At 50.6% G+C, this 26,138-nt stretch overlaps 1 protein-coding gene across 1 annotated transcript in view; it reads right to left on the bottom strand.

The window, feature by feature from the left end:
* myt1lb (myelin transcription factor 1-like, b) overlaps positions 1–24,943 on the bottom strand; it is a 31,749-nt gene extending 6,806 nt beyond the window's left edge. The window contains exons 1-13 of the mRNA XM_070920674.1: positions 24,923–24,943; positions 21,992–22,505; positions 18,010–19,191; positions 15,058–15,192; positions 11,647–11,737; positions 10,130–10,237; positions 9,045–9,271; positions 8,299–8,585; positions 4,563–4,796; positions 2,845–2,966; positions 2,276–2,338; positions 1,519–1,587; positions 55–117 (exon numbers count right to left, since the gene is read on the bottom strand). Coding sequence (XP_070776775.1) covers positions 55–117; positions 1,519–1,587; positions 2,276–2,338; positions 2,845–2,966; positions 4,563–4,796; positions 8,299–8,585; positions 9,045–9,271; positions 10,130–10,237; positions 11,647–11,737; positions 15,058–15,192; positions 18,010–19,191; positions 21,992–22,505; positions 24,923–24,943 — 3,116 coding nt within the window. The remainder of the gene's footprint in view (positions 1–54; positions 118–1,518; positions 1,588–2,275; positions 2,339–2,844; positions 2,967–4,562; positions 4,797–8,298; positions 8,586–9,044; positions 9,272–10,129; positions 10,238–11,646; positions 11,738–15,057; positions 15,193–18,009; positions 19,192–21,991; positions 22,506–24,922) is intronic.
* Between the last annotated feature and the right edge of the window lie 1,195 nt (positions 24,944–26,138).

Below are 26,138 nucleotides of genomic sequence, written 5' to 3'. Positions count from 1 at the left end.
ATGGGAGGAACCCATTCGTGTGTGTGTGTGCGTGCTGCAGAATGTGTGTTGTACCTTCTATGTGAGGCGTAGTTGCCAGTGATATGTCCCGAACCATCGCACCCTGGTGTCGGGCACCTGGGGCAGAAAACACAGAAAGGGCTCAGGGCCTACAGCAAAAGTGCCGTATCTCCAGGCTAAAATACCCCCCACACTGCGGATATAATTCAAACCTGGTGCAGCCGTTATAGCCGTTGTCTATTGCATATGACAACATTCAAGCAAAAACATTTGCGCCACTGCGGTCACAGTTAGACAATCGGGAGGTGGTCCCGTGTAAGGCCAGGTGGGCTGGGACGGACCAGGACCTCCGTGCTGTGCTAAACTTCCTAGGAATGTGAGGACCTTTACATGGTTCAAGCTCTATCTATATTTATTTTTTGTTTTGGACCTTTGGTGTGGACTGTTTTTTGTTGTTGGACTTTTCCAATGCACAGCAGAGAGGCTGGAGGTTAGACTACATTCCTATATATCTCTATTTGGACAGCTACGACAGGCGACTCTGGTGTTTTCCATGCTAGCAGCTCTGGCACCTGCAAAATGTACATTTGCTCCCTGTTCATTTTCTGTGCTGCTGACCCTTCGAGATTTCGAACATCAAATTAACCTCATGGTACAAATAAATACCCCCCAAAAAAAGAGATTTTGAAGTTTTCAGGTGGTCCTAGGTGTTAATTAAGGGCTCTGCGTGCCCCCCCCTGAGTCTCAATGTGTTTCAAACACTGGTGATAATTAATAGATTAGATAAGAGCGAGGCTGGCAATATTCTAGATTTTTCCTCATTGTCCGCAAAATCCCATGAAAAGACCAACCTGTGTTAGTCCATGTATCACTACTTCCTGTCAGAACGGCTCATGAAGATTTACTTTCATTTTTTTTAAACATTTTTTTAAACCAGCTGGGCTCAGTTGTATTTTTTGGCAAGCGCCACTCAAACATCAAAACAGAACTATTTTCAGTGGCGGATTAATCCACATTTTGGCGCTCCAGTGAGCACTGGGGGCGGCAGGACGGTGTACGCGGGATTGGGCCAAAATAAACAACAGTGTGTGTGTTCATGGTAATGAAGGAACATGTCACCCAGTGTAACGGCGGGGCTCACTGATGTGTTTTTAATAGTTTTTGGACAACAATGGAGCTCTGTGGCACGAGGGAGGAAGATAGATCAGGCTTTGAATCAACACACACACACACACACACACACACACACACACACACACACACAATACTTGTGAGCAGGATCAATGCATTGCTGGTGTGGGATTTGCTAACAATATAAAAAGATGTAGAATATAACCAAAAGCAATCAAATAAAGCTCCATAACATTTGTTTCCGTCCACACTGAGCTTTGAATGACCACCTTCTGCAGTCCCATGCGCGAGCACTAGCACGGCAGACCCCCCCCCCCCCCCCCCCCCCACCCGCAGCAAAAACATACGAATCATACACATACATGAGTGAGTCGTTTCACGCCTTACTTGAGCTCTTGCGCGTTGTTGGCCAGCATACTTCGAATGCTTTTATCAGCTAAAGGACAACCTGAGAGACTGGAAAATACACCAGGGGGAACATTAGTGACACCAAAATGACACGTCACCCCCCAGCCGCTGCAACACCAAAAACAAACAAACAAACAAACAAAAAAATACATACACAAAACACATGCATGCGTGTACAATATCAACCAGGAAATGCAAACAAACAAACAAACAAACAAACAAAAAAGCCATGATGCAAGTTGCAGGGAGTTGACTGAAACAAGTTAACCCTCTGAATATTTGTGTTCGTATGTAACAACTGGGAAGTCTCGTTCCCGCGCATGGTCTGTCCTCTCGCGATCAACGCTCGACAATGCTGCTTAAGCCTCCCCACTGTGAGCGGCAAGCGCTTAGCCTGCATTGCACTGCGGGGAGGGGGCCTGGGGGACTGCACAAACGTCAGCTCAGGCTTTGCACGTGGCCCACCGAGAAATAAGTCTATGCCAGGGTTTAGCTTAAAAATGAGCACGTATCCAATTCTTTAAATTCATCTAGTCTTCCCTCGGTTTTTTTTTTTTTCATGACACCCAGGAAGTCGCCAATAGTCAAAGGGCTAACAAAATAAGAGAGAGAGAGAGAGAGAGAGAGAGAGAGAGAGAGAGAGACACTCTGCCCTACAGGTGTTTGACAGCATAGTCGAGGTAAGCTGAAAACAATAAAGAGAAATGGACTCCGCCAGGAGAAAAGGAAGTCACACCTTCGATGTGAGGCGAAATTGCTCGTCAAGTGACCACTTCCATCACACCCCGGTGTGGGACATCTGCCACCGGAAAAATAGACAGATTCATAAAAGCCCAAAGGGAAGGAGAGGAGAGTGTGAAAATTACAGAATAAAGTTGTTTCTGATTGTTTGTTTGTTTGTTTGTTTGTTTGTTTTTTTGTCATTGTTCATTGTTTCCAGTTTAGCTTCACTGTCGGCGATTAGCACTGGGGGTCCTGAGATGGCCTGAGACTGACAGGCGGTGTTGTAAAGATAGAGGGGGAAACTGCAAGGAGGGCATCGGGAGAAGCTACCAGCGCTGAGATCGGTGCGTGGACAAATGGACAAAGCTGTTAAATAAAAGTCATCCAGCAAGGGGGGAGGGGGGGGGGGGGCGGGGGCAGCGGCTCTCTGAGGTTACATGGAGTCAAAAGAGAAGGGTGAAAACAAAAGAGAGGAAGAAGGTGAGGGGAGGGGGGAGGCAAAGCATGAGTTAGGAAGAGTGTGTGTGTGTGTGTGTGTGTGGGGGGGGGGGGGTTGGAGGAACACTGTAGGAGGGCTCTTACGTTATCAGGTCCTTCTTACTCTCTTTGCACTGGACATACTTGGGCTTGGGGCTGGGCATGTTAACGTCCGTGGCGTAGGAGCGGTCCTCCAGCAGGTCATGGAACGGGTCCAGGTCGTCCGGCTGGGGGGGGGGGGGGGGGGGGAGACGAAGGGGGGAGGAGAAGGAGGGAGACAGGGAGGGAAAGCGGAAGAGAGAGAGATGAAGAGGCATTCACACTCAACAGTCTGAAAATTAGAATGCATTTCATTAAGTGGCACATGGTGAAAACTCTTTGGGAGAATCTGTTTCCTTCGTTACCTCTTTGCATGTTTCACACACACACACACACACGCACACACACGCACACGCACACACACACACACACGCACACACACCTGTCAGACCATAGAGTCTTGTCAATTTGAATGCTAATGGTTGAGCCTGTGTGACTATTGAGCCTCGCCCGTCAGTCTGGAGCTAGAAAATAGAATCCCTGGGAGGAAATAATGACTCAGTGTCAAACGAACAGTGTGTGTGTGTGTGTGTGTGTGTGTGTGTGTGTAGATGTTCATAGCGCATTCCGGTGTGTGTGCCAACAGAGAGCAACTCAGGGAGTTGGCCGGATCCATTCTTGCAACGCGCCCGCGGCCACTAGATGGCACTGCGGCGCAGTGTCAGGCCGTCGCCGGCTGTGCTGTGCTGTGTGTGTGTGGGGGGGGGGGGGGCTGCGCTTTGTCTGCAGTGCGTGCAGCCGGGGCACGGCGGACCGTCGATGCAAATCCCCCTTCCCCTGTTTCTTCCCCGGGTCCACATACAGCCCCAAATTACCCGGCGCTCAAGCTGTCTCGGGAACGCGGGACGCTGGGTCGGCCGGTGAGCTCCTCCAATTAGAGGGAGAGCCGGCTGGGAGGCAGCAGACGGGGGGGGGGGGGGGCGACACACGCGGACCGTACGGGGGCGCGGAGCAGAGAGTCGGCTGGGGACGGCGGTGGCTCCCATACATCCACACGGGCGCACGCTCAGTATAAACACGCACATCCCGCACACCCCCCCCCCCCCCAACAGAGGCTATACGACAGGCGCGCCCAGCGGTGGAGCATTGATTTCCAGCGGTTCTTTGATGAGATGAGCTATTCCGATTCCCTCCCAAGGTGCTACTTTGCATAATTCATTTTAGAGAGGAGACGAAATGTGAAGTAAAAAACAACAACAACAACAACAACAACAACAACAACAACAGCAACAGAAACAGAGAGCCAGCATACGGCAGCGCAGACAGAAGCGGAGCACACACACACCTCTGTGCGTGGCAACGCTGACAGCAATTAACATGCAGATTCAATAGGTTTCCCGCAAACCGCCCCCCCCCCCCCCCCCCCCCCACAAAAAAAACCCCTGATATGACTTTGTAATGACCCGAGATGGAGCAGCGAGTCGGGCAGGGAGGTGAGAACCCTAGAAGAAGCGTCAGGCGGCAGTGCAAATGTTTGACTTGGAGATAGTGTGTTGAATCAATGGCTTGGGGGGGGGGGGTAATTTGGGTTGAGACACATTGAGCAGGCAGTATAAGTGACGCACGCCAACTGCGCCGCCTACCGGCTTTGTACGGATAAGAATGGTCCCATCAACGCAGTGGTCTTGCCCCCCAACCGCCCCCCCCCCCCTCCCTGAGAACCCTCCTAATCCATCCAGTGGCTCAAGTGAATTTCCAACATGTGTCCTCGTTAGTTCCTTTACCTCTTTCTCGTCCTTGTCTATGTGTTTGATCTTGGTGTAGTCTACGGGCAGGTCCCAGCAGTCGGCAGCGTCCCCCATACCGTAGCAGCGAGAGCCCAGCAGGGCGGCTTGCCTCTGGGGGGACATGGGCTCCAGAGGGGTGAGCACCGAGTCCCCTCCGCCGCCGCCGCTGCACAGACGCTTGCTCATGCTCAGGTCCAGCGTACCGTTCTCATCAACATCTAGACCGGGACTCTGGAAAGTGGATGTGGGGTTTTTTTTTTTTTTGGGTGGGGGGGTGTGTGTGTGTGTGTGTGGAGGAGATGGGTGTGCGTGTTTTCAGTAAGGTGAATATGAGGGAGGGTAAAAAGCAGGCAGGGATGGAGGGAAAGGGATAAAGGAGAGAGAGAGAGAGAGACAGAGAGAGGTTCTGATTAAATAGCAGTCAAACATGTTGGTATTGTAGGTTCTGAGCTTCACAAGTGGTGCTGGAGGTCTCTGCTCCTCCAGTCCTGGGCTCACAAAATATCTTTCTGGGCACCCCGCAGAGGGACGGATCAACACCACCTGCGCACCCTAATACCCGGGAAAAACAACATTCCAATTCACTTCCGAAGTGGGCCTGGGATGAAGCAGGAGAGGCGGTGGCGGCGGTGAGAGGGTCAAAGGACAAGGAGGTCACCAGTGCTCAAGGACGAGCCCGCCCCTCTGAGATACCCCTCCCTTCTCTCTTTCTCTCTCTTTCCTTCCGTCCTCCTGTGGTTCTCTGCGACGCAGAGAGGGCGTGTGTGTGTGTGTGTGTGTGTGTGTGTGTGAGGCTAATGTGAGTGGACATCACTAGCAGGGGATGAGGGTTAGGGGGTGGGGGGGAGCAGTGATGAGCAGCGGTGGCTGGAACTAGACCGCTGCAAACCCAAAAATAGAGGCAGAACTCGACGGTGTTCGGGAGCAAAGTGGGCCACATCAGACAAAAGCCTGCGCGCTGCTGCCTGCCGAGCGCAGGTCTGCACCCATATATCTCTGCACACATGCCTTGCCTTTTATCTCCACCTGACCCCCCCCCCCCCCACCCACCCACTCCCCTAAACTCCTATGTTTTGGTAGGCATGTGTTTGCCTCCTCGCTCCCTTTCAGGAGCAGGAAAGCCCGCTCTAATGCTGATTCCAGCCGACACAGTGTCCCTCGGGGTGGATTCTCCTGGTGTCTGAAGCCCAAAAACCTGCGTGATCCACGCTGACTCAAACGCACAAGGGTGGTTTTGGGGGGGTGGGGGGGGGTGACAGACTTGGAGACTGGGTACTGCAAGAACTGTGGATGAACCAAGGGCTTAAAAATAGTAGCACGGAAGAGCAAGAAAAAAAAAAGGGTGGGGGGGGGGTGCAGAAAAACACTTATTACTGCCGGATCATTAGTCTGTGGAGAAAAATATCTGGCTATGAATAATAAAAGAAAGTTGGGGACTCATGCAGGACACAGAGGTGATGGGGCGCTAAACACAAACGCTGTTGGTTGTAAAGCTGAGCTTCTACAATAGCACTTTACTCCACGTCCGCTCCTGTCACGCTACTAAAACTCCACCAAGAGTTCAGAGAGAGGGGGCAGGAGGAGGAGGAGGAGGAGGAAGACCGCACGAGCAACAAGGACAGCCTCTGGAAGATGAAGGTCGAGCCGCTGAGGAAGAGATGCGACGCTCTCGTCCTTGAGAATACGTCACAATTAACGCCCCCCCCCCCGCCTCCTCATGTCAGATTAACAGGAAATGACACATGAGGGCGCGCCACCACCTCCTTCAGTCACGCCGGTAACCCCTGACCTCTGTTGCCACGGAGACGCAGGGAGGAAGACAGCCAGAGCGCGAGGGGTCGCCGGCTAATTCTCGCCGCAATTACCTTTTGCCCACCTACTCCAACCAGCGCCGGGTCCCGCCCTCCTCTTCCTCCCTCCTCTTCGCGCGTTCTCTGCAATACATGCTGCGGGGGTTTCTAACTCAAACAATGGGTGCCCGTTTACGTTACCTTACTTTGGTAAACTCTGCCCTTGTTACTTTCCGACAGTGTGTACAAAGTGCTTATATTCTCTCTTCTTAAATGACGCCACGTATGACCAGTTAGCGACGGGTCCGAATCCGTTGTTCGGCAAAGTATACAATCATCATCATCATCATCATTAATGATGTGCCAATATTGCATCAGTTTGATGCGCTGAAGGCACAACAGTTGCATTGCCAGTGGATATTAGGTCAAACACAAACCACGCCCACCTCCGGCCTCACATCCGAATACAGGTCCAGCCAGGTCCAGAACCACGTTGGGCCCTGAACGGCTCACAACTCAGACACACGCGTCTTCATTTAAAGGGGCCGCCGGGCCGCAAAAAGGTTGGGAACCGCTGCCGTAGACACACACACACCAACTGAGGTAAACCAGACTAATCTCACCTCGCGCTCAGAAACACAACTCGCATTTCCTTGACGTAGGAAACTGAATCCACCCCCCACCACCCCTTTAACAAGCCAGAGCAGCCTTGACTTGGCCCACGTCTTAAAGACATTAAATACAGCCAGTTCATTTCAAGCTACTAGTAAGTGAAGGGAGCAGACTGAGGGGGAGCGGGGAGAACAGGAGGACAGGCAGGCTGGAAAAACAAGCAGGCGAGAATAGATGTGTGTGCGCGTGTGAAGTTTCATTCAGACGTAGAAGGGAACAGTGTGTGCCACGAGGTGAGGTGTTGAGATGAAAGAAGAAGAAGAAGAAGAAGGAGAAGGAGGAGGAGGAGGAGGAGGAGGAGGGGAAAAAAAATACCCCCCTTCTCTGAAGTCTCCCGTCTTCCCATCCTGCCCCGAGAGCATCCTGCCCGTCTGGCCCCCCGGAGCAGGAGCAGGACAGACAATGAAATGAGGTACAGGACCAGAGGAAGTCCTGACTGCTTCAGGCGTTTGTTCCCGCCAAGTTCATTCCGTTCCACTTTTCTTTGGGAGCGCGTTGCTTTCGGCTTTCATCCCCTCCTCCTCCTCCTCCTCCTCCTCCTCTCCTCTGTCTCCTCGGTGCCTTTCCTCCTTCTCCTCCCCCGCCCAGGCCGTGACGTTTGGAAAACCTCCCCACGGAAGGGGCTTTCTTCGCTCTCTCTCCCTTTATCGTCGGTTTCGGTCGGCCCGGCTCTCATTCCGCCGGCAGCCTCCGCCGTCAACATTAGCATTAAGCCAGCATTAGCCCTCTGCTGGGTGCTCTCTTCCTGGCCCCCATTTTCCAGCTCAGCATCTGGGCGCAGATAATGCAGGGACACCGTCGCCTTATCTCCTCAGAAATGACACACCGGGCTCACGCCGTGTCAGGCGGCGCTTCGTCCCGCTCCTATCTGATCCCCAGATGGAAAATAAAAAACTGCCCCGCTGAGCCCTGAGTGTAAGACACAGCCCCGGATCTTTAATGGAATGTGTGTGTGTGTGTGTGTGTGTGTGTGTGTGTGTGTGTGTTTGCGCAGCCGAAATCTCCCCATCTTTGTCAGTTTTCACTGCCAGCATTAGTGTAATGAAGGGAGCGCAGAGATAATCTGTCAGTGGAGTCTTTTTTTTGTGTGTGTGTGACTGCAGCAGGAGGCCTCACAAAGGTGGAGTAAATACAGAGTCATGTGAGGCTGCCACTTCCTTTCATTAACAAAATAAGAGCGCCCCGCTCAACCAAACCAAAAAAACAAAACAAACCCACACCTGTTGATCTCACTTCTTTTAGGTGGCGATGTGTGTCCTCACCCCTCCTACCTGTGAGCACAGGTCCTGGGGCTTCCCCCCCATGCCATGGGGCATTTCCCGGCAGCGCGTCGACAGGTTGAGGATGGCCGTGGCCGCCATGTGGGCCGCCTCCATGTCGTGACTGTAGTCGAAGCTGCTCTTGCTGCAGGTGCTGCTGGCGCTGCTGCCCCCGCCCCCTCTACCTCCTCCCGCGCCCCCTCCTCCGCCTCCGCAGCTCAGGCTGCTGCTGCTGCTGCTGGGCGCGTAGGTGCTGGTGGTGCTGCTGGCCGAGCTGGAGTTCTTGCAGTAGCGCTTGGCTGCGGGAAGCGTTAAAGGAATGCATTTTGATAAATACGTACAGCGATGCGCTACATAGACTTACATGCCATTTACATACACGGAACTGCTTTCCCATTCATTACAAGGTGAGTAGCCGGAGGGGTCTCAGACGGTTAGACCCTGCAAACCTGTCAAATACTGTACAGACTTACCAATTTAGATGATTGCCTTCTCTCCCAGACTTTTATAGTTTTTAGACGCATAAAACACCTACAAAAATGTTAATTATCAGTCTATTAGATTTGGCATTTTAATCGACACTCTGTGTCTGAAGTCTGAAATAAGACGCCACATCAGGAGGTGGCACAAAATATGCTTGTGACCCTGAAATGTTTACTCGGTCTTACTCATGGGTGCGCGCAACAATTCCAACAGTAAATTCACCACGGTGGGGAATGGAGAAAAAGATGCCATTTTATCTAGCTGTAAAATAGTACCGTCGTATCCTTTGGGGGAGGTGTCCCGCTGTCCGTGGACTTTGGGTGCGATGGCCCGCTTCCCGTACACTTGGTGGCCGTTGCTGCCGTCGAAGGCGCTGTAGTCGAAGCTGGTCTTGGAGTACTTCTCCAGCTCCTTGGCCAGGTTGGAGCGGGGCGTGCTGGTGGAGACATTGTTCTTGTAACCATACTGTGGATAGTCCAGTTGTTTGACAAAGCACATAGGCCTGGAAAATAAATGACCAGGGGGTGGAAGTTGGACCGAGGCACTCAAAATTGCCCAGTGGGAAGGAGAGGGAACTTGGGGTTTGGTTAAAGAAAATGGGCAGATGCAAGGGGGAGGGGGCAGGCTGTTATGGTAATACTCCAGGATTAGAGTATGGAGGATGATGCTGGTAGATGGCAGAGTGAATAAGGGTGTGTGTGGTGGTGGTGGTGGTGGGGGGGGGGGGCATTCCTTTTATACACCATAGCATGGATGTTCTCTTCCCTCATAACAAGTGTTTTTCATGCCAAGTCAATAAAAAAAAAAAAAAAAAAAAAGAAAACAGTCCAAATTGAATTTCTGCGTTTCTTTCATTACACTCCTGATGTGCTTTTATCATTTCATATGCATTTATGTCCCCAATCCAAAGACCAGGGAGAAATGAAATGTAAGATCTGGCGGCGCTGCTGATGTTCAGTTAAGATATAAATGTGGACTTTGCTCATAAATATGGAAATTACTTAAGACTTTTCATCATACCATTTTCAGGACTATCAAAGAGACTCTTACTCAAAAGGCCCTGTCTCCGCCATGATAAACAAGGCCAGTTTGGTTGAAATCTAATAAAGCAACGTTGCCTTCAAAGGTGAGCACGGGAATGAACATGCAGTCTCTCGGAAGTATTCTCAGGGGACGAGGGGGGGGCATACACATAAAATGAAAAAACAAAGCTTTACAAAAGGCAGGCGGGGGGGTGGGGGGGTTGGGGGGGGGCACAAGAGATTCCAACATGACAGGACACCTTAGCATAAAATCCTCATTTGCATGTCAAAATTCTGGCTACCTCCGATTGTAGATTGAAGCGAAGAGTGAACACTACCTTAAGACTCGGTCCGAGGCCTGGCTGGACTTGGGGACGTCGCAGCCCTGGTGCTTCTCCTGGGCTTTGGCCAGCTTCTCGGCTGCGGCGATGGGACATCCTGACAGACTGGGACGAGAAGGCGGGGTTAAGCGAGGCACAGTGGAACGTGACACGCCCCGATGTTACGCTGAACGCGCCGCCGCGTGCTGTCGAGAGCACTTGTCAGCCAGTCTGCCAGCCTGTCTGTCTGTCTGTCTGTCGGCCCATCGATCCCAAACGGCTACCTGGCTGTGGCTCAGCAAGTCTCTCTTTAAAAGCGCAAAATCATGAATTTTCATCACTTTTAACACTTTAAATAACAACGCAACTGGCAACAGCTTGCGTGTTTCTGGTTGAGCGGCTTGAAATCATTCTCAGAATAGATATTCCCATATGGACAAATGTGCATTTTTTTTTTTTTTAATGTGCATTCCACAGCATCTTGTTCCCTTCAAACACATGCTGACAAGACACACACACACACACACACACACACACACTCACACACTCCTCGGATCTACACCTGCAGTATGTTCTGAGAGAATTTAAGGCTGTAAAACTTCCTCCTGACAACTCACTGACCAAATGTGACAAAAGTTGATGTTGTTCTCCTTAACCCCTATTATTCTCCATCCAGTCTGTCAACCGCGGTGTGCCGGGCCACGGTGAAAAAAATGAGCTCTGACAATGGCCTGAAGCCAGCACAGAGCCGTGCTCATGAGCACCTGTCACAAATGTGTGCGAGGAGGCACGAGTGTGTGTGTGTGTGTGTGTCGGCCTGGGAAGTGTGCGCTCGTATGTGCAGGTTTATATCAGCTCTTTCTGGTAAAAGTGAAGGTTTACTGCGCCCGTTTGGCGCCGCAGCTGTGTCGCTGAGCACAGCGTGGAGGCATCCCGGTCCTCCCAGGTCTGCACCTCTCCTGTCACCCCGGCTGAGTGGCAGAAAGGTGCTAATGGCTGCCGCTATGCCCGACTCCCTGAGCATCTGCTGTGGGTGACACTCCTCTTTCACTGTCACCTCGCCCCGTCTGACAGCGCCCTGCTATTTCGGTTTCTCCCTCCAAACATGCACCTGATGGATGCCACCACCCCCCACCCCCACCCCCCACAGCACTCCACCCTCCGCCATGAGCTGGTAAGTGATTTATGCAGCGAGGGTGCGAATTGCTGCATTCTAATCAGTCAAACTGTGGGATTGTTGAGCAGCCGAACTACTTTAATCATTTCCTCCTGGCCGACGTCATAAGAGAGGCTGCACTTACATCCACACACACACACACACACACACACAGAAAAGAATGTGTCGGAGAGACAAAAAGAATGGGCTGAACAACAGCTGAACAAAAAGATGACATGGGGGTGGTGGGGGGGGGGGGGGTGGATTGACTTCCCAAAAAAAAAAAAAAGTCCCACAGTGGAAAAAAGGACAAAAAAAACAAAACCAGGAGGGTGCAACATGGACAGTGCCAGTTTCACATGGGCAGGCCGTCACTTACCTTCTGTGGGAGTTTCTGTTGCTATTGACATGGCCGCGTCCCGTGCAGCCAGGCGTAGGACACTTAAGAACATTCTCATACATAGCCACAACTTCACGCGCAGACAGGAGACAGGAGTGAAAGACAAGGGAAGGTTAGGAGCCCCTTTGCAATCACGCGTGAGCTCTATTAGTGTGTGAGGAGCTTGGCATTCTAAACATCATTAAGAAATGAGCCTGCGTGAACCCAAATGACCTCTTCTTCATTTTAATGAACACTAGTTGGAGAGGGCAGGCGAGGTCCCCCACACCACCACCAACCCCCACCCCCGCCCCCACCCCACTCCAACCACCATATTGCTTCCACTTATCCGGCCCTTTCAAATTAGTATTCATGGAATGGGGGACGGTCATGAATAAAAAGATGTCATTTAAGTTTAACAGGACAAAGCCAGCGAGAGGCGGAAATGGAGGGACTTTTTTTTTTTTTTTTTTTTTTTTGGAGGGAGGGTGGGGGGGGGGGGGGGCATGCAGAGAGCAGAGCAACCAACAGCTAATAATCATGCAAAACACGAGCCTCGAAATCAATGAGGAAGAAGCAGCAGACGGACGGACGGACGGAATCCAGCTCCTTGATAGAGTGCGCCTTGTTGTCGTCCGCACGTTGTTAGAGGGTAGAGAGCGCCGTCTTCAATACCATTTACCATTAAAACAGTCCATAACTGTCTCAGATCCCCTCGGCAACCAGCCAATTAGATTAATGATCTATGGATGTCCAAGAGGAGCCGTCGGAGCGCTGCGGGCTGGGGGTAGGTTACGGGGAAGGGTCGTCTCGGAGCAGGGCAAAAAAACCCCATCGGCACCAGCTTCATCATTATCACCCCCTTAAACTTTCACCCCTCATCATCCTCCCTCCCTTACATACTAATTGGCGTTCGGCGCAGGTAATTGGACAGAGCCCGCCACCTCAACATGCCACAAGCCAATACATTATGCATATCCCACTTCTGCCCTGCCCTCTGCGAAGACACAGGCGGAATGGCGAGAAACTGAAGCGCTGGGCCCCCCCCACCCCCCCACCGCCGATTCAGCGGGCGCAGATAGAACAGCGGGGACGCCGAGGAAAGGAACAACACAAGGGCGCAAACGGGAGGCGATGCGGCTCCGAATGCCTTGTATATTACAAAGGTAATTCACTTTAAAGGCAGAAAAACCAAAACAAAGGACTCCCTCGTGAGGTGGTTAAATATTTCAGCATCCTGCAGAAAAGAGCCACAATGAGCAAACAGGAATGGGAATTAATGAATTTGAGATGTAATTTAATCGTCATTTTTCACATTTCCCAAGGAGCAGTCTGCACTGTGTGATTTCCCAATTAAACGAAGCCCATGCATTAATAATACATTGTCCATTCAGTACGGCAAATGTGTTAATAGGGGAGACAGACTCGCCCACAGCTGAATCTTCCCCACAGCCAACTACATGTGTGACGTGTGGGCTCATCTTTACCTTTAAAGAGCCTATCGGCCACATGTTGACGGACACCCGGCAGGCTGCGTGGCTGACAACTCCAGAGAGCTACGGTGACGACAACTCGCGTGTCACCGAAAGCTGGTCATCTTTAAACAGCGAATGCAAATGAGTCCGGAACCTCTCGGTTCATTATCGTTTTCCAGACCAAAATGCCTGCGGACGTTACGGCCGATCACGGCAACGCGATCCGTGTGACGTAGCGGTAGGCTGCTAGGCGGGGCAGCTGGCTCCAGGTTCCAGTCCGTATGGCTTCTAGTTCAATGTAATACGCAGACGTTTGGCACGACATGATTTAGAAGCCAACACTCACTTAACGTGAACTGCCGTCCAGTTCTTTTAATACTGACGCAAGAGATTCCGAAACCCGCCCCATATTAGACAGTTTAATCAACAGTTGTGATGGAAATCTGTCTGAATTGGGGGGGGTCAGACGCAAATAAAACATGAGCTGGCAGGTTCGTGTATCCTTTCGAAGTCAGGGAAGAAGGACTGAAGATGACGCCACAAGGATCAAGAAGAGAACTTTTCTTTGTCATCCAAAGCATCCTGTGCATGTATTAGCTGTATCACCCCCCCCCCCCCGACAAAAAAAACAAGTCAGCCTACTCGAGTGAGGAACAGGAGGAGGAGGCAACACAGACATTGTATTCCCAAATCTCCAGTGACAATCAATTCGAACCCATTCCAAATTCCATTTCGGGGCTCTTGATCCCGGTCAAGGTCAGCCGCTCCGAGCCATTTCAGATTTCTGGGAGACGAGCACATCTCAGGTCGGGGACCTTTTGTGTGAGCGCCGCCGCACGGAACAAGAGTCATCCGCGGCGCCGCTGGTCTTTACAAGCCGGGCTTTAATGGTAACTAATTTCTTCGCCATTATTGAGCCCCCTCTTTTATTTTGATTGCTGTCTGGGTCGCGGCAGATCATAACTTGGTTTTTCACGCTGCGGTTAATGAAACGTGTAAAGGGGCTTTTACTGAGAAGTTTGCACAAGGTGAATGAGACTAAATAGCCGGGGTGAAAGTCTTGAAAGGGAAAAACTCACCATTCATTCAAGGCTAATGTTTATTGCCACTTCACTTGATCCGTGGCTTCCAGATATGATACCGCCTTGCCATTCAACACAACTTAATTGAGCAAGGAATACAAATAAATGAATGAATGGGGGTTCATGGCATGGATGACTGAAGCAGGCTCAGCGTTATCAAGGTCTGTGAGCATTTCCAAGTTTTGCCAGAAAAACAAAACAAAGCGAAAAGCGGAGGCCTTACAGAGCTTCACAAATTAATGGAATACAGCAGCACGACAGTTAACCTTTTCCTATCAGACGCACATGCAAGAACAAACCATGCTGTGAGGAGGCATGCAGCCCATATATGCCCCCCCCTACGATGATGAAGCCGACAACAGTGGATGGGGCGCGTAATGCTCTCAATCCCGGTCAGTCAGTTAAGTGGAGGAGAAAGCCTCATGCATTCAAGTGGCACCGTCGACTGACGGCTTTCGATCGTCCCACCAATCGCTGCGCTGCCGTTATTTTGCGCGTCACCAAGGTCTCATTCCCCACCTCGTCACCACCACCGCCGCCGCCGCCGCCACCGCCGGGCTGGCGATCAGCAAGCAAAAACCACGGCCCCATGCAAAAAAAGGTCAGAAAAGAAGTGCAGCTGGAACCTGTCTGACCCCATCACTGTGCACCCCCCCACCCCCTTCCCCGCTGACATATCAAACACAGTCCAACCACGACAGCGAGTACACAGCACACAGGACGAAGGGGTGGGGGTTGGGGTGGGGGGTGGGGGGGGGCATGCCGATTCTTGAACATCCAAGAACACGAAGGCCACAGGCTGAGTGAATAAGTCAAACCAATGTTTGTCTGGCGTGCGACACTGGAGCGCTTACTTTCCGGCGGCACCCTGTCTTTGTGCGGACAGCCGGACAGGCTCCGGTGGTGGGGGTACAGGCCCGTCACGTGGCCCGTGCCGTCGCAGCCCGGCGTCGGACACCGGCTCTCCTTCTTGTCGGCGCGTGAAGCATCTGTGAGCAGAGAGTCATATTGATGTGATCACACCTGAACACAAAATGTGTGTTTCTATCTGTCTTAATGAAATATATATATATATATATATATATATATATATATATCTCAGTATATCAGTATCACTGACTTCATGTGCCCCACCCTCCACCTCACCCACACCTGAAACCACATCTACGCCCTTGATTACTGCAACCAAACACATTTCAAGTTTGAGACTGACAGGGACAAAGATGCGGCAGTTGGCTCGACGACAGATCTGTTGATTATGAAGTTTGTCGAAACGGCGTCGAAATTGTCGAAGACTTGAATGAAATATCACAACTCCTGTGTTCGTGACCTTCGACACCACAGCGTCTCAGTTTAGACTCCATTAAGAACTGATCATGCCCCTCATTCATTAAAACACATCCAACACATGACAGCTTGTCATGTACAGGCCCGTCACGGCTCACCAAGGCACACACAGCTCAAACACACACACACACACACACACACACACACACACATGCGCGCGCGCCGGATGAGATTGTCTTTCCCTCCCCAAAACCGGATTCTCCTATTTCTTCCAAAACCCAGATCGGATATAGTTGCCACCAAAAGGCAGCGGTGCCAAGCCGTGCCAACTGGCATCGCCTCTGCAGATGTAACCGTCCACCCTTTTAAAAACACTTCGACTCTCCAACAAGGTCAAGGATTCTTCTTACAGTCAACAACGCGGTGGCTCTTTGCGGGGTGCGGTTTATGTTACCGCTTCAAATGCAAAAATTAGGAACATTCGCGAAGCATTAACGGCCCTGAATGTCTGTTGTATCAGATCGTAGAATCACAATCGCTTGGAGCCACTTGAGTGACGGGAACCTTCATCTGGACCAAGTGTTCGGCAAAAACAGACAGGGGAGCGGCTATTATCTCACGCCACCGGACAGGCAGACCGCTGATTAAAGTTTTACAGGCCTGTGTAACTCAGTAGCTCCACCTAAGGCACTCACTCACCGGCGAACCAAACTAAAGCAGAGCTTGTGGAGCTGGAGCAATGTAGGACACCTCATGCATTTATAAGAAAGTCACCAAATGACATCCCATGTCTCATTCATCTGGACCCCCCCCCCCCACCACCACCACCACCACCACCTCATTATCCTCTGTGGCTGTCATCTGTCTATGTCACGTTAGAGGCGTATGAGTTTGGTACAATATTGCTATGTCATGTCTGGCTCTTCTGTCTGGCACCAGTGCAATAAAGGCAGGGACATTTCATGTTGATAAAGCACCTGGTCTGCACATGTAAAATGTGGCCTCTTAATAATGGATTCCTTTTTTTGGGGGGGGGGGCACATTATTGCATTGACTGTTAGTGTTTGAACAGTATGTAGTAAATAATTCTCCATGTCCACACGCACACATACATGATGCGCGCCTGCCCCACTTCCATTGCAGAGAGAGCGGAGGCGGCCAAGTGCATATGCAGGGCGTATTAGAAAGCAGGGGATATTGATTGTGGCTGGGGACGGTCTGCGCTTTGCATGGCAAATGGCCCCCATTACCATACCATCTCTGGATAATTAATGTGCAGTCAGTGGGCCTGTCGTTCGTTATCGGTCATTCTGATACTGTTCAATTTTCATCCCAGCCTCATGCTTCTCTTAGGTAACTGGGCTCTTCTCTGAACCCCTCCACCCCCCCCCACCCCTTCCCTCGCCATGCTCCGTTTTATGAATCACACAGGAACCCTGGTCAACGAGTGTCTGCTACTATCTCGCCCGAGGAAAGATGTAATCGCGGCGCAACTGTCTCGCGTCCTCTCATTATTCCAACATTAGCCAGACACGGGGGGCCGCGGAAGGCTCTTGGAATTAACATTTGTGTGGCATTTAAGTCGCAATATATACCCGCTGTGAGTTGTGTGGCATTTAAGGTGTAATATCACCCTGCTGTGAATTAGCACGCTCTTATTTGTTGGCCTCATCTGATGTCTTCCTTATGGGAGGAAATGATTTAACCTAACTAAAGTCGGAATATTGTTGCACTATAAAGGATATGATGAGAGGAATAATTGGGGAGTGAAACAAGAGAGCTCGAAATCAGACCGCTGTGAATGCCACTGCAACGTCTCTGCGGCTGCAACTCCACTCCGAACGCATACAAGCAGACACCCAGCTCCGTCCAGTCCACTGTATGCCAATTACCACTGATGGAGTGCTGCCGGTCTTCGTGCTGTGTGATAATCCGAGGATGTGTGTTTGTCTTCCCGTGGTATCACTCAGTATCGATCTGAATGGTTGGTCTTAAGCGTCTTCGACAAACGTAAAAAAAAAAGCGTCCTTGTTCCCTACAGAATAATTCCTTTCTAAAAGGCAGAGGGCCTCTGTTTTGTAGCTTCCTCTCCCAAGTGCTTGTGCAGGTTTAAAAATAGACAGCTTTACCCCAAGCTGCATCGCAGGGATGAGATTTGCGGTCCTAACAGGCCGTGCAGATTGCCATTACTTATGCCTGACAAGCCTACCCTCTGATGTTTCCATGCTGGCCTATTTTAACAACATAAGCTGCTGCTGCCGCTCCCGCTGCTACCGAGATGCGAATTTCCAAATTGGCTGAAAAAGCTTGTCCTGGGGTTATAGCGAGGTTCCCAGAATGCATGTGGGCTGTCTAGTCTTCGGTACAGGATAGATAGAATACAGAGCCAAACAGTGGCAGACAAACATTTTACCTGAGCTTGTTAAATGAGGTAAACATGTCTTCACTTGCGTAGATGTGGTTTCCAGTGGAGGCTTGGCGTGCATCGGAGCGTGTCCGCTCGAAAGAACCCCACTCACCTTTATGGTAGAAAGGCTTCTTCATACCATCAGGAAGCCGGGCTTTCCGCTCAACGCCGTAGCCATGCCGCGGGCCATGGTCTTCATGGTTATACCTCACCCCGTCTCTCCTGGCAGCCTCGGCCGCCATTTTATCCCGCATTGCCTTGGCGCGTTCTGACTCTAGTGCAATGGCCTTCTCCAACAGGGACAGGTTACCCTTTGTCATGTCAAATACTTCTTCGGATCGGTCCGACGTCACCGAGGCTGTGTCCTCATCAAAGTCCCGGTGGTTGGTGTGATATCGGTCGTCCTGTGCGCAACTGGAGAAGGCCTTGGAGCGCGGGCTCAGCTCCTCCTCGAGCTTCATGAGATTGTCCATGTCGGAATAGTTCCTATCAAGCGTCCGCCTGTCCTCCTGGCTGTGGTGGAAATCCCCATAGCCGTGATGCTGGGACTGCTGATTGGGATCCCCGCATGAAAAATGATTTTGCTGGGATGGTGCAATTCGGTCAGCAGACTTTGTTTCGCTCAGTTTCCGAGCCAGGTCGAAGCATTGGTTCCGTAGGCACTCCAGACTGCTCAAACACACTTCCTCATCGCTGTTTTCTATTTGTCCGTTACCGGCGGTCTTAACTTGTCCACCGTTGTGCGCATTCCCCCCATTGTGAGTACAGTCATTCTCATCCCCGTTCTCGGCTGTGTCGAACTCCTGCCCGTCTAAATTGTCAGATAATACTGCACCGTGACCTTGTGCCAGCAGTTTGAGGGAGTCCACCGTCTCCCGAACCACATCACTGTCAACGTCCAAACTCAGATCACCCCTCTGCGTTTCATCCCCTTCCCCTTCTTCTTCGTCTTCCTCTTCCTCCTCGTCTTCTTCTTCCTCCTCCTCCTCCTCCTCCTCCTCTTCATCCTCCTCCTCCTCTTCCTCCTCCTCTTCCTCTTCCTCCTCCTCTTCTTCCTCCTCAGCGCTGTTCGAGGAGTTGCTGTTCATCTCAGATTCCGTCATGGCTCGGTTGGCAGCGTCCTCTGCGATCTTGCCCAGGTTGAGGAGGGACTTGGCCACAAGTTCGTCGTAGTTCTCGTACTCGTTGTCGTTGTTGTTGTCGTCCTTCTCCGTCGCCGGGCCAGATTTGGCTTTACCGCCGCCACCGCCACCATCACCCTCGCCCCCCTCGCCGCTGCTCATCTGATCATCCTCTGTTGGAAAGAAAGAACAAACGTCTTGTAATTTCATTTCCGTCATTCTATTTTACTGGTAAATCAGATTTCTGGGCTTGGTCCATCTAAATTGGATAAGGAGCTCTTTGCTTCCCCTAATAATTTACTTTGAGAGTCTTAACAGCAGATTGTGTTCTGAATTGTGAATCAGAACAGGAAGTTAAATATAGCGGTTGGGGTAAGCTCTGGTAGATGAGAATCTTTGAAACCAGGGAATATATCTTTGGCAAGTCTTATTTTTGCCCTTATGTCTTTAGAACAAGATATTCATAGGTCTTATGATTAATAATATTACTAAAGAATTCTGTAAATAGCTGCAAATGAGAACATTTTATTCATTATTCAGCATGTAAATCAAAACACTGCGAGAAATCTTTGAATTAGAGAGAGCATTTTTTTTTTTTACAGGAGAATCTAAAATCTGAGAGATAATCTGGTGTTCCATCTGCAACACGATGAACCCCAGTCAGGAGCTATTCATCGCTCGCTAGTAAGGTTCTTTTTCATTCAATCACCAGTATCTTCAGAATTCCTTTCACTGCCTAATTGATTCTGACAGGCTGCAAAAGGTTACTGAACCTCTTCTGTCAGTAATTTCAAGCACTCATTCCTGGAGCACTTCCAATCTCTCCTTTCACATTTCCGCCCAGAGCCGCCAAGAGCACATCGCTCACGTTGGCGTCACGTTCGCCACTTACATTCCTGCAGAGAAAATGAACCCAGAGGCCCCCCCCCACACATGGGTAAATAATACATGAGCGTTTGACTTCTTGTGGGAGCGAGCAAATCATGAGACAAAAAAAAAAAAACCTAAAAAATAATAATAGAAAAAAGTGGAACTGTTGATGAAATATTAATTATCAGTCAAATCAAAGATTTATCTGTAATTGTAGTCTGAACTTGACTGTGTTCGTCAGAGCATGCAAACACATTGGAATATGCACTCAAAAACAAATCTGAACATTACTGACTTCCCCCACACACTGTACACACACGTTTACACACACCCCAATCTAATGAGCACAACACAGTATTGGTGCTTGGGCGAGGTGAGGGGGGGGGGGGGGGGGGGGGGCTTTAGAGCAGGAAGAGGGAACAGTCACGAATGACCAGGCACATATTTTGACAGTGGAAGGCTTCTTACAGCAACCCACCAGGGGTTTAATTTTTGATGGTATGAAACGTGGCACAGGGAAGCAATTTGAAGAGCAATCAAGGTACACAAAAGGGATATGGAAGCGAAACAGATTAAGGAGGGAACGGAGGGGCTGCCCTGCCCTGAATTGGCTTTGGATTAGCTACAGAGATGTGCATACCACTGAGAAAAACTGAGGCGCTCCTGAATGTCACCTTTATTACATTGAGGAGATTGGAATCTGCCCTGCGACCATCCACCACCGCCGTATTGGGGTGAATGGGGAACATGCTAATGATGCATATGGAATACATTTTTTTTTTTGCCTTTCTGGGGGAAAATGCCCAGCAGATTAAAATGCTGTTAAGTCCCTCTATTCCAATAAAGCAAACATAATGATTGTAGAGCTCAGTTGTGAGAAGGATTTGGAGAATTCATATCAGGAAAGTAAATACCTTCCAGCGACGGCAACACGCACCGCGGCATGTCCATTGCACTTATCAAAAAAAAAAAAATAATAAATAAAATGGTAATCAGCTGCTACCCTTGGAAAGAGAGGCTGTTGACAGGCTGAAGTGGCAGCAGTCCACAGTCTCGGTGTTAAGGGTAAGGCCTGGGCTCTAATGAACACCAGTCCGCGGAGATGTTTTCACATGCTGCAAGGAAATCAGAGCATGGCTGCGGAGATGCCACATCAACACTTTGGGTGGTAGAGCTGCGCGCCAAACAGGGTTAACACACTCCTCTCTCAGAGCTTTACTCTTAATTGGACTTGAAGGCACTGTCAGGTCCAATCGTGATGCGGGGGCGCAAGGCAGAATCTGCCAAATCTTGTCTTGGCCGGGGGGTGGGGGTGGGAGTGTGTGTGGGGGGGGGGGGGGGGTATAGCATATTGGGCAGGAGTTTCTCAAATCCCAGTCCCAAACCTAGATGCTATTTTTGTACCTCGTTGTCGGTGGACTTCGTGTGGGTTTAGCAATTCAGCACGATTTAGTTTTAGACTCTAATCTGTCTGTCAAAGGTCTTTGATGATTGATTGATTGATTGATAGGACAACTGAAATGATTTTAGCCATCAGTTTATGATGATTGTATTGCATGTAAACTGCTTCATCCGGCCCATCAAATATGACCCACAGACACGCAAAGTAATGGTGACGTTTTTTTCAACAGACAGAGCGAAATGTTTAAAGGAATTCTTCGACGTCTTGGGAAACACATTCATTTACCTTCTGGTCGAGAGAAACAGGTATCCAGCTGCGACAAAATCCACTTCTAAAGCTCGTCTTTAGAGTCTTTTTTGCATTCCTTAAACAAACAAGGCATAACGTGCTCATAGTGAGACTCAGAGCTACTGCTTCTGGTGGATTTTGCTTTCCTTTGGACAGAGCCGGGCTAGCTGTTTCACATTGTTTCCAGTCTTTGTGCTAAGCTAAGCTAAGCTAAGCTAAGCTAAGCTAAGCAGCTGCTGGGCGTAGCCCTAAATATTGACCACACAGACATGAGAGTGGTGTCGATGTTCCGCTCTTCTATACCCTCAGCTGGAGAGCGAGTGAGTGTATTTAACCTCGATTTAAAATTCTAAAAACTTGCTCTGGTCCCATCCAACGTGTTTTAGTACAATATGATGAAGAAGTGATCTCACCTTGCCCTTGACTCTGCTCTTCTTCCTCCTCCTCTCCCTCTTCATAGTCCACCTCCTCTACCGCTTCCTCCTCCTCCTCTGCCTCCTCCACCCTCTCCTCATCGCCCTCGTCCTCCTCTTCTTGCTCCACCTCTACCTCCTCTTCCTCCTCCTCCTCCTCCTCTTCCTCACCCTCTCTGTCCCCTCTCTCCACCTCCCCTTCTTCATGCTCCATTTGCTCTACGTTGTAGTCCATGTAGCCCTCCACTTCCTCCACTTCCTCCTCCACCTCTCCCTCCTCCTCTTCCTCCTCCTCTACTGCCCCTTCCTCCTCCTCCTCCTCTTCCTCCCTGTCGTCCATCTCCTCGGTCCCGTCTGTCTCGTAGCACTCCTCCATGGTGGAGTTGTCCATGTCATCTAGGTAGGTGCTCCTCTTGGGGGAGGTTTCCAGGGTTTGTCTGTCTAGGCTCTTTCTCTTCTTGGCCAGAGGGCAGCCGTACACACTGCAGAGGGGAGATAAGAGGGCAGCCGTTAGCTGTTAGCCGTTAGCCGTTAGCCTCACCTGGCCATAAATGCTAGCGCTCACTTGCAGTCAGGCCTCTGCGTCAAGGTGCCGCGGTGGACAAACTACATTTGGAAAGAATATCACTTCTTCTGCTGGGGAAAAAAAAAAAACAAAAAAAAAAAAATGAAACTTTGCTTGAACAGCCTTAATTAGACGTGTACTCATTAACTATTGAGCAATTATAATAAAATGCTCCATTTCTTCTCGAAAACAGCTACAAAGGGATACATAGCCCTGTCTCCGAAGCAAAACAAAGCACATGATTCCGTTTGTATTCACATTCATTTATATTCAGGTAACATCAATTTGTTCTTCGGGCAAAAGAAAATCACTGAGCATGCTCTGCAAACACTTTGTTCCAGACTGATATGCCCTTGTTCCGACGCGAGCCGGGTGCGGCAAACCACTGCTGCTTGTCTGGAATTGACTGTGGGGGGGGGGGGGGGGCAACCTGTAACCTGATTAATTGAATCTTGCCGAGCCACCTCGGGTTTTAATGTATTCTCTGGCTCCCCTCGGCAGCATGGGGGACAGATCCTAATCTGATAATCTGATAATCTGTGTATTCGCTCAGGCTATTGATCACAGGGGCTTAATCCATTTCACTCATCACACCTCTGAGAGGCCCCGAGCTGCTACCTGCCCCCCCCCCCCCCACACACACACACTAATGTTAGCTGTTTGTGTGTGACTTCAGAATGTAGTGCTGCTGCTTGTACATTTATGTATGAGTGTGTTCATGTGTGGCTTTGGCACGTTAGAACAAAAGCACCCACACACAGTCCGAATTATGATGAGTTCTGCTGAGTGTTTTGGCCATCAAATAACCCCCCCCCCCCCCGTCCAGGCTGGAGTGTAAGAGAGCTAAACACGCTTTGGGCATGTTCACTCGGCTGTGAAATATCCCTGGCTCCCATTTTTACAACCTCTGGATGTTTCCCCGGCTCTGTGCTACTTAGAGTAAGACCTGATGTGAATGAATGGCACAAGGCTCCGTGCGCGACTAAGAAAATGGTAGTTGTGGGTCAATGTGTGCTGCTTTTGTGGCGGAGTGGGCTGTGGAAAAGGCTCGTCGCAGTGGTGCGGTGGTTATAGCGGGATGGCGAGCCGCAGCCTTACAATCCATTCCTGTTCCCTCTTTTTTCACTTTTTCATGTCAGTGTGTCCCACAGTCTAATATCCAATCCATCCTGCTCTCACTCCCTCTCCCTCTCTCCTCAGCCCCGGACGTCCATCAGTCAGCCGGGGTCCAGTCAGCTGGCAGGCTCAATCTCGCCCAGCCCAGGGATTCCTTAATGGTCTGACCCCCTGCACCCCCCCCCCACCCCCCCGCAACCAAGGGCCTCATTTCATTAATCTAAGCCCACATGGAAACTCATTCCCTGCCTGACAGCCAGACCTCTCCCCCAGGGCAGCATGAGGGTCTGTGGGACAGTGAGGGAGGGAAGGGGTGGGGGGGGGGGGGTGGAGGGGCTGCGGCACCCGTGATCAATAGTGCTTGTGACCAAACATCTCAAAAGCACATTAAAATGCCACTCATCCTGGCCCCCTCCGTTCCAGGGCCCTCTCCAAATAAATCAAGGGCCAGTCCCAGCAGGTTAGCGGCTGCCAAGGCAAGGCGGGCTGGCAGGAGAGGAGGATAGGTGAGTGGGAGGAAAGAGGGAGAAGTGGTGTGGGAATGGCAGATAGACAACACGGGCCCTCCAGCCCACTCCCCCCACCCCACACACACACACACACACACACACACACACACACACACACTCGGCCCCTCTGGTCCTGCCTCTCTACCTTTATCTTAACAATAAAGCAGTCTTAAGTCGGCGTCGGCTGTCAGCCACTGAGCCCCAGCACAGCTCAGTGGCTGACAGGTATTAATGTGACTACACCTGAATCACTCTAAAAAAAATAAAAAATAATAATAAGTTGTTGAATAGCTATAATTGCGTCGCAACACCAGCTAAATGACAGCAAATAATAAACGCCAGGTTGGGTTTTGTTATTTTTTTTTTTTTCCATTGCGTCTTTAAAAAGGAGTCAAGTGGGCTTCATTGTTTTGGGTCAGCACTGTGCAAACAAAGAGGCCTTTTTTTTCTCGATAACAGAGAGCAAACATGCTTTCAAACGTGACTCCGCTAAAAGTTCCGCCTACAGCGGAGCAGATATTTGGTTTGAGAGGCCCGGGTTCACCGGGAAAAAGCAGCCGCAGAGCGTCTTATGGAAATGACTTTTAATCACACTCGTGTTAAGAGGCGCTGTCAGGTTGTTGTGGCGCCGTGAGAGGTGTCGCCCCCCCCAACGATTCTCCTAAGCCTCGCGATGACTAAGCCGCGGGAAGCCTCCGCAGCTCCTCCGTCCCACGTTCCCTGGCTCCGACGCCGCCTGACCTTGGCTACGGCGCCCGTCATCGCAGGCAACGCATCCCACTCACGGAGCTCGGCAATTAGAATCCCCTAAAATAATTTGGTGGCATTTGAATTAACAAGAAAATAAATTCTGCAGGCGTTGAGCAGAGGAAAAGGGGTGGGGTGGGGGGGGTTGGTGGGGACTGGGGGGCGGGGCAGATGAGAGAACACTGTACCGCTCTAAGTCCCCATGGCAGAGTCACAAAATCCTCCAAGAGGAGCGTGAGAGGTAGCAATCAAAGAAGAAAAGAGCTTCAGATCACACACACACACACACACACACACACACACAAAAGGCCACTTCATATTTTATGGAGTGGGCATCCTCGGCATTACAAGATGGAACAAATTCTATTACAGTCTGAACAAGTGGCCCTTTAATGCAGGGAAAAAAAAAACAAAAAAAAACAACTTCTGGAGACGTTTACGGGGAGGGAGCCCCCATTTCTGGAGCGTTGACGCGAGGCAGGAGAGCGGGGCGGCGGGAGAAGGAGAGCTCCCGTTCGGGCTAATTTCGGGCGACAGCTGAGCGACGGCTGGAATGCGACGGCGTTCCACGGCGCCTTTATTAGCAGTCATATTAGCGGCTGCTCTCAGCAGGGGCAGAGGCTTTAGCCAGTCATTAGCATCGCATGCTATTTGTCTCCCTGACACAGGGATGAGGCTGCTGTTGCCTCCTCCTCTTCCTCCTTCCACTGCTGCTTTTTTTTTCTTTCTTGACTCCTCTCTCTCTCTCTCTCTCTCTCTCCTCCTGTCACCATACACCCCCCCCCCCCTCATTTATTTTTGTCCCTCTCTGTTCTCACCCATCATAACCTCACCTGCTCCTTTTCCTTCCATACATCCACTTTCTTCACCTCCTCCATATATATCTTAAGAGTATATATCACCTCAATCCTTCTCTCTGTTGCCACCCCCCCCCCCCCCCCCGACAATTTTCTCCTGTCTCCCCCTCAACCCTCGGCTCATTGTTGTCTCTCCCCCTTCTCCCTCCGCAAGAGATGGAGGGAATGATGCACCACCTCTGGCTGTGCCCCCCTATCCAGCAAGAGGATCTATAGACACGTGTGGCAGAGCCCCGTCTCCATGGTGATACCCTCCAGAAAATCCATGAGGGATTCGCCATCCTCACAGCCAGCCAGCGAGAAAAAATGAGAGAGAGAGAGAGAGAGACAGGGAGGGGGGAGAAAAAAAAGAG

This window comes from Enoplosus armatus, chromosome 15, assembly GCF_043641665.1.
Source record: "Enoplosus armatus isolate fEnoArm2 chromosome 15, fEnoArm2.hap1, whole genome shotgun sequence".
Lineage (NCBI taxonomy): Eukaryota > Metazoa > Chordata > Actinopteri > Centrarchiformes > Enoplosidae > Enoplosus > Enoplosus armatus.
This window is presented reverse-complemented; position numbering and strand designations above follow the sequence as displayed.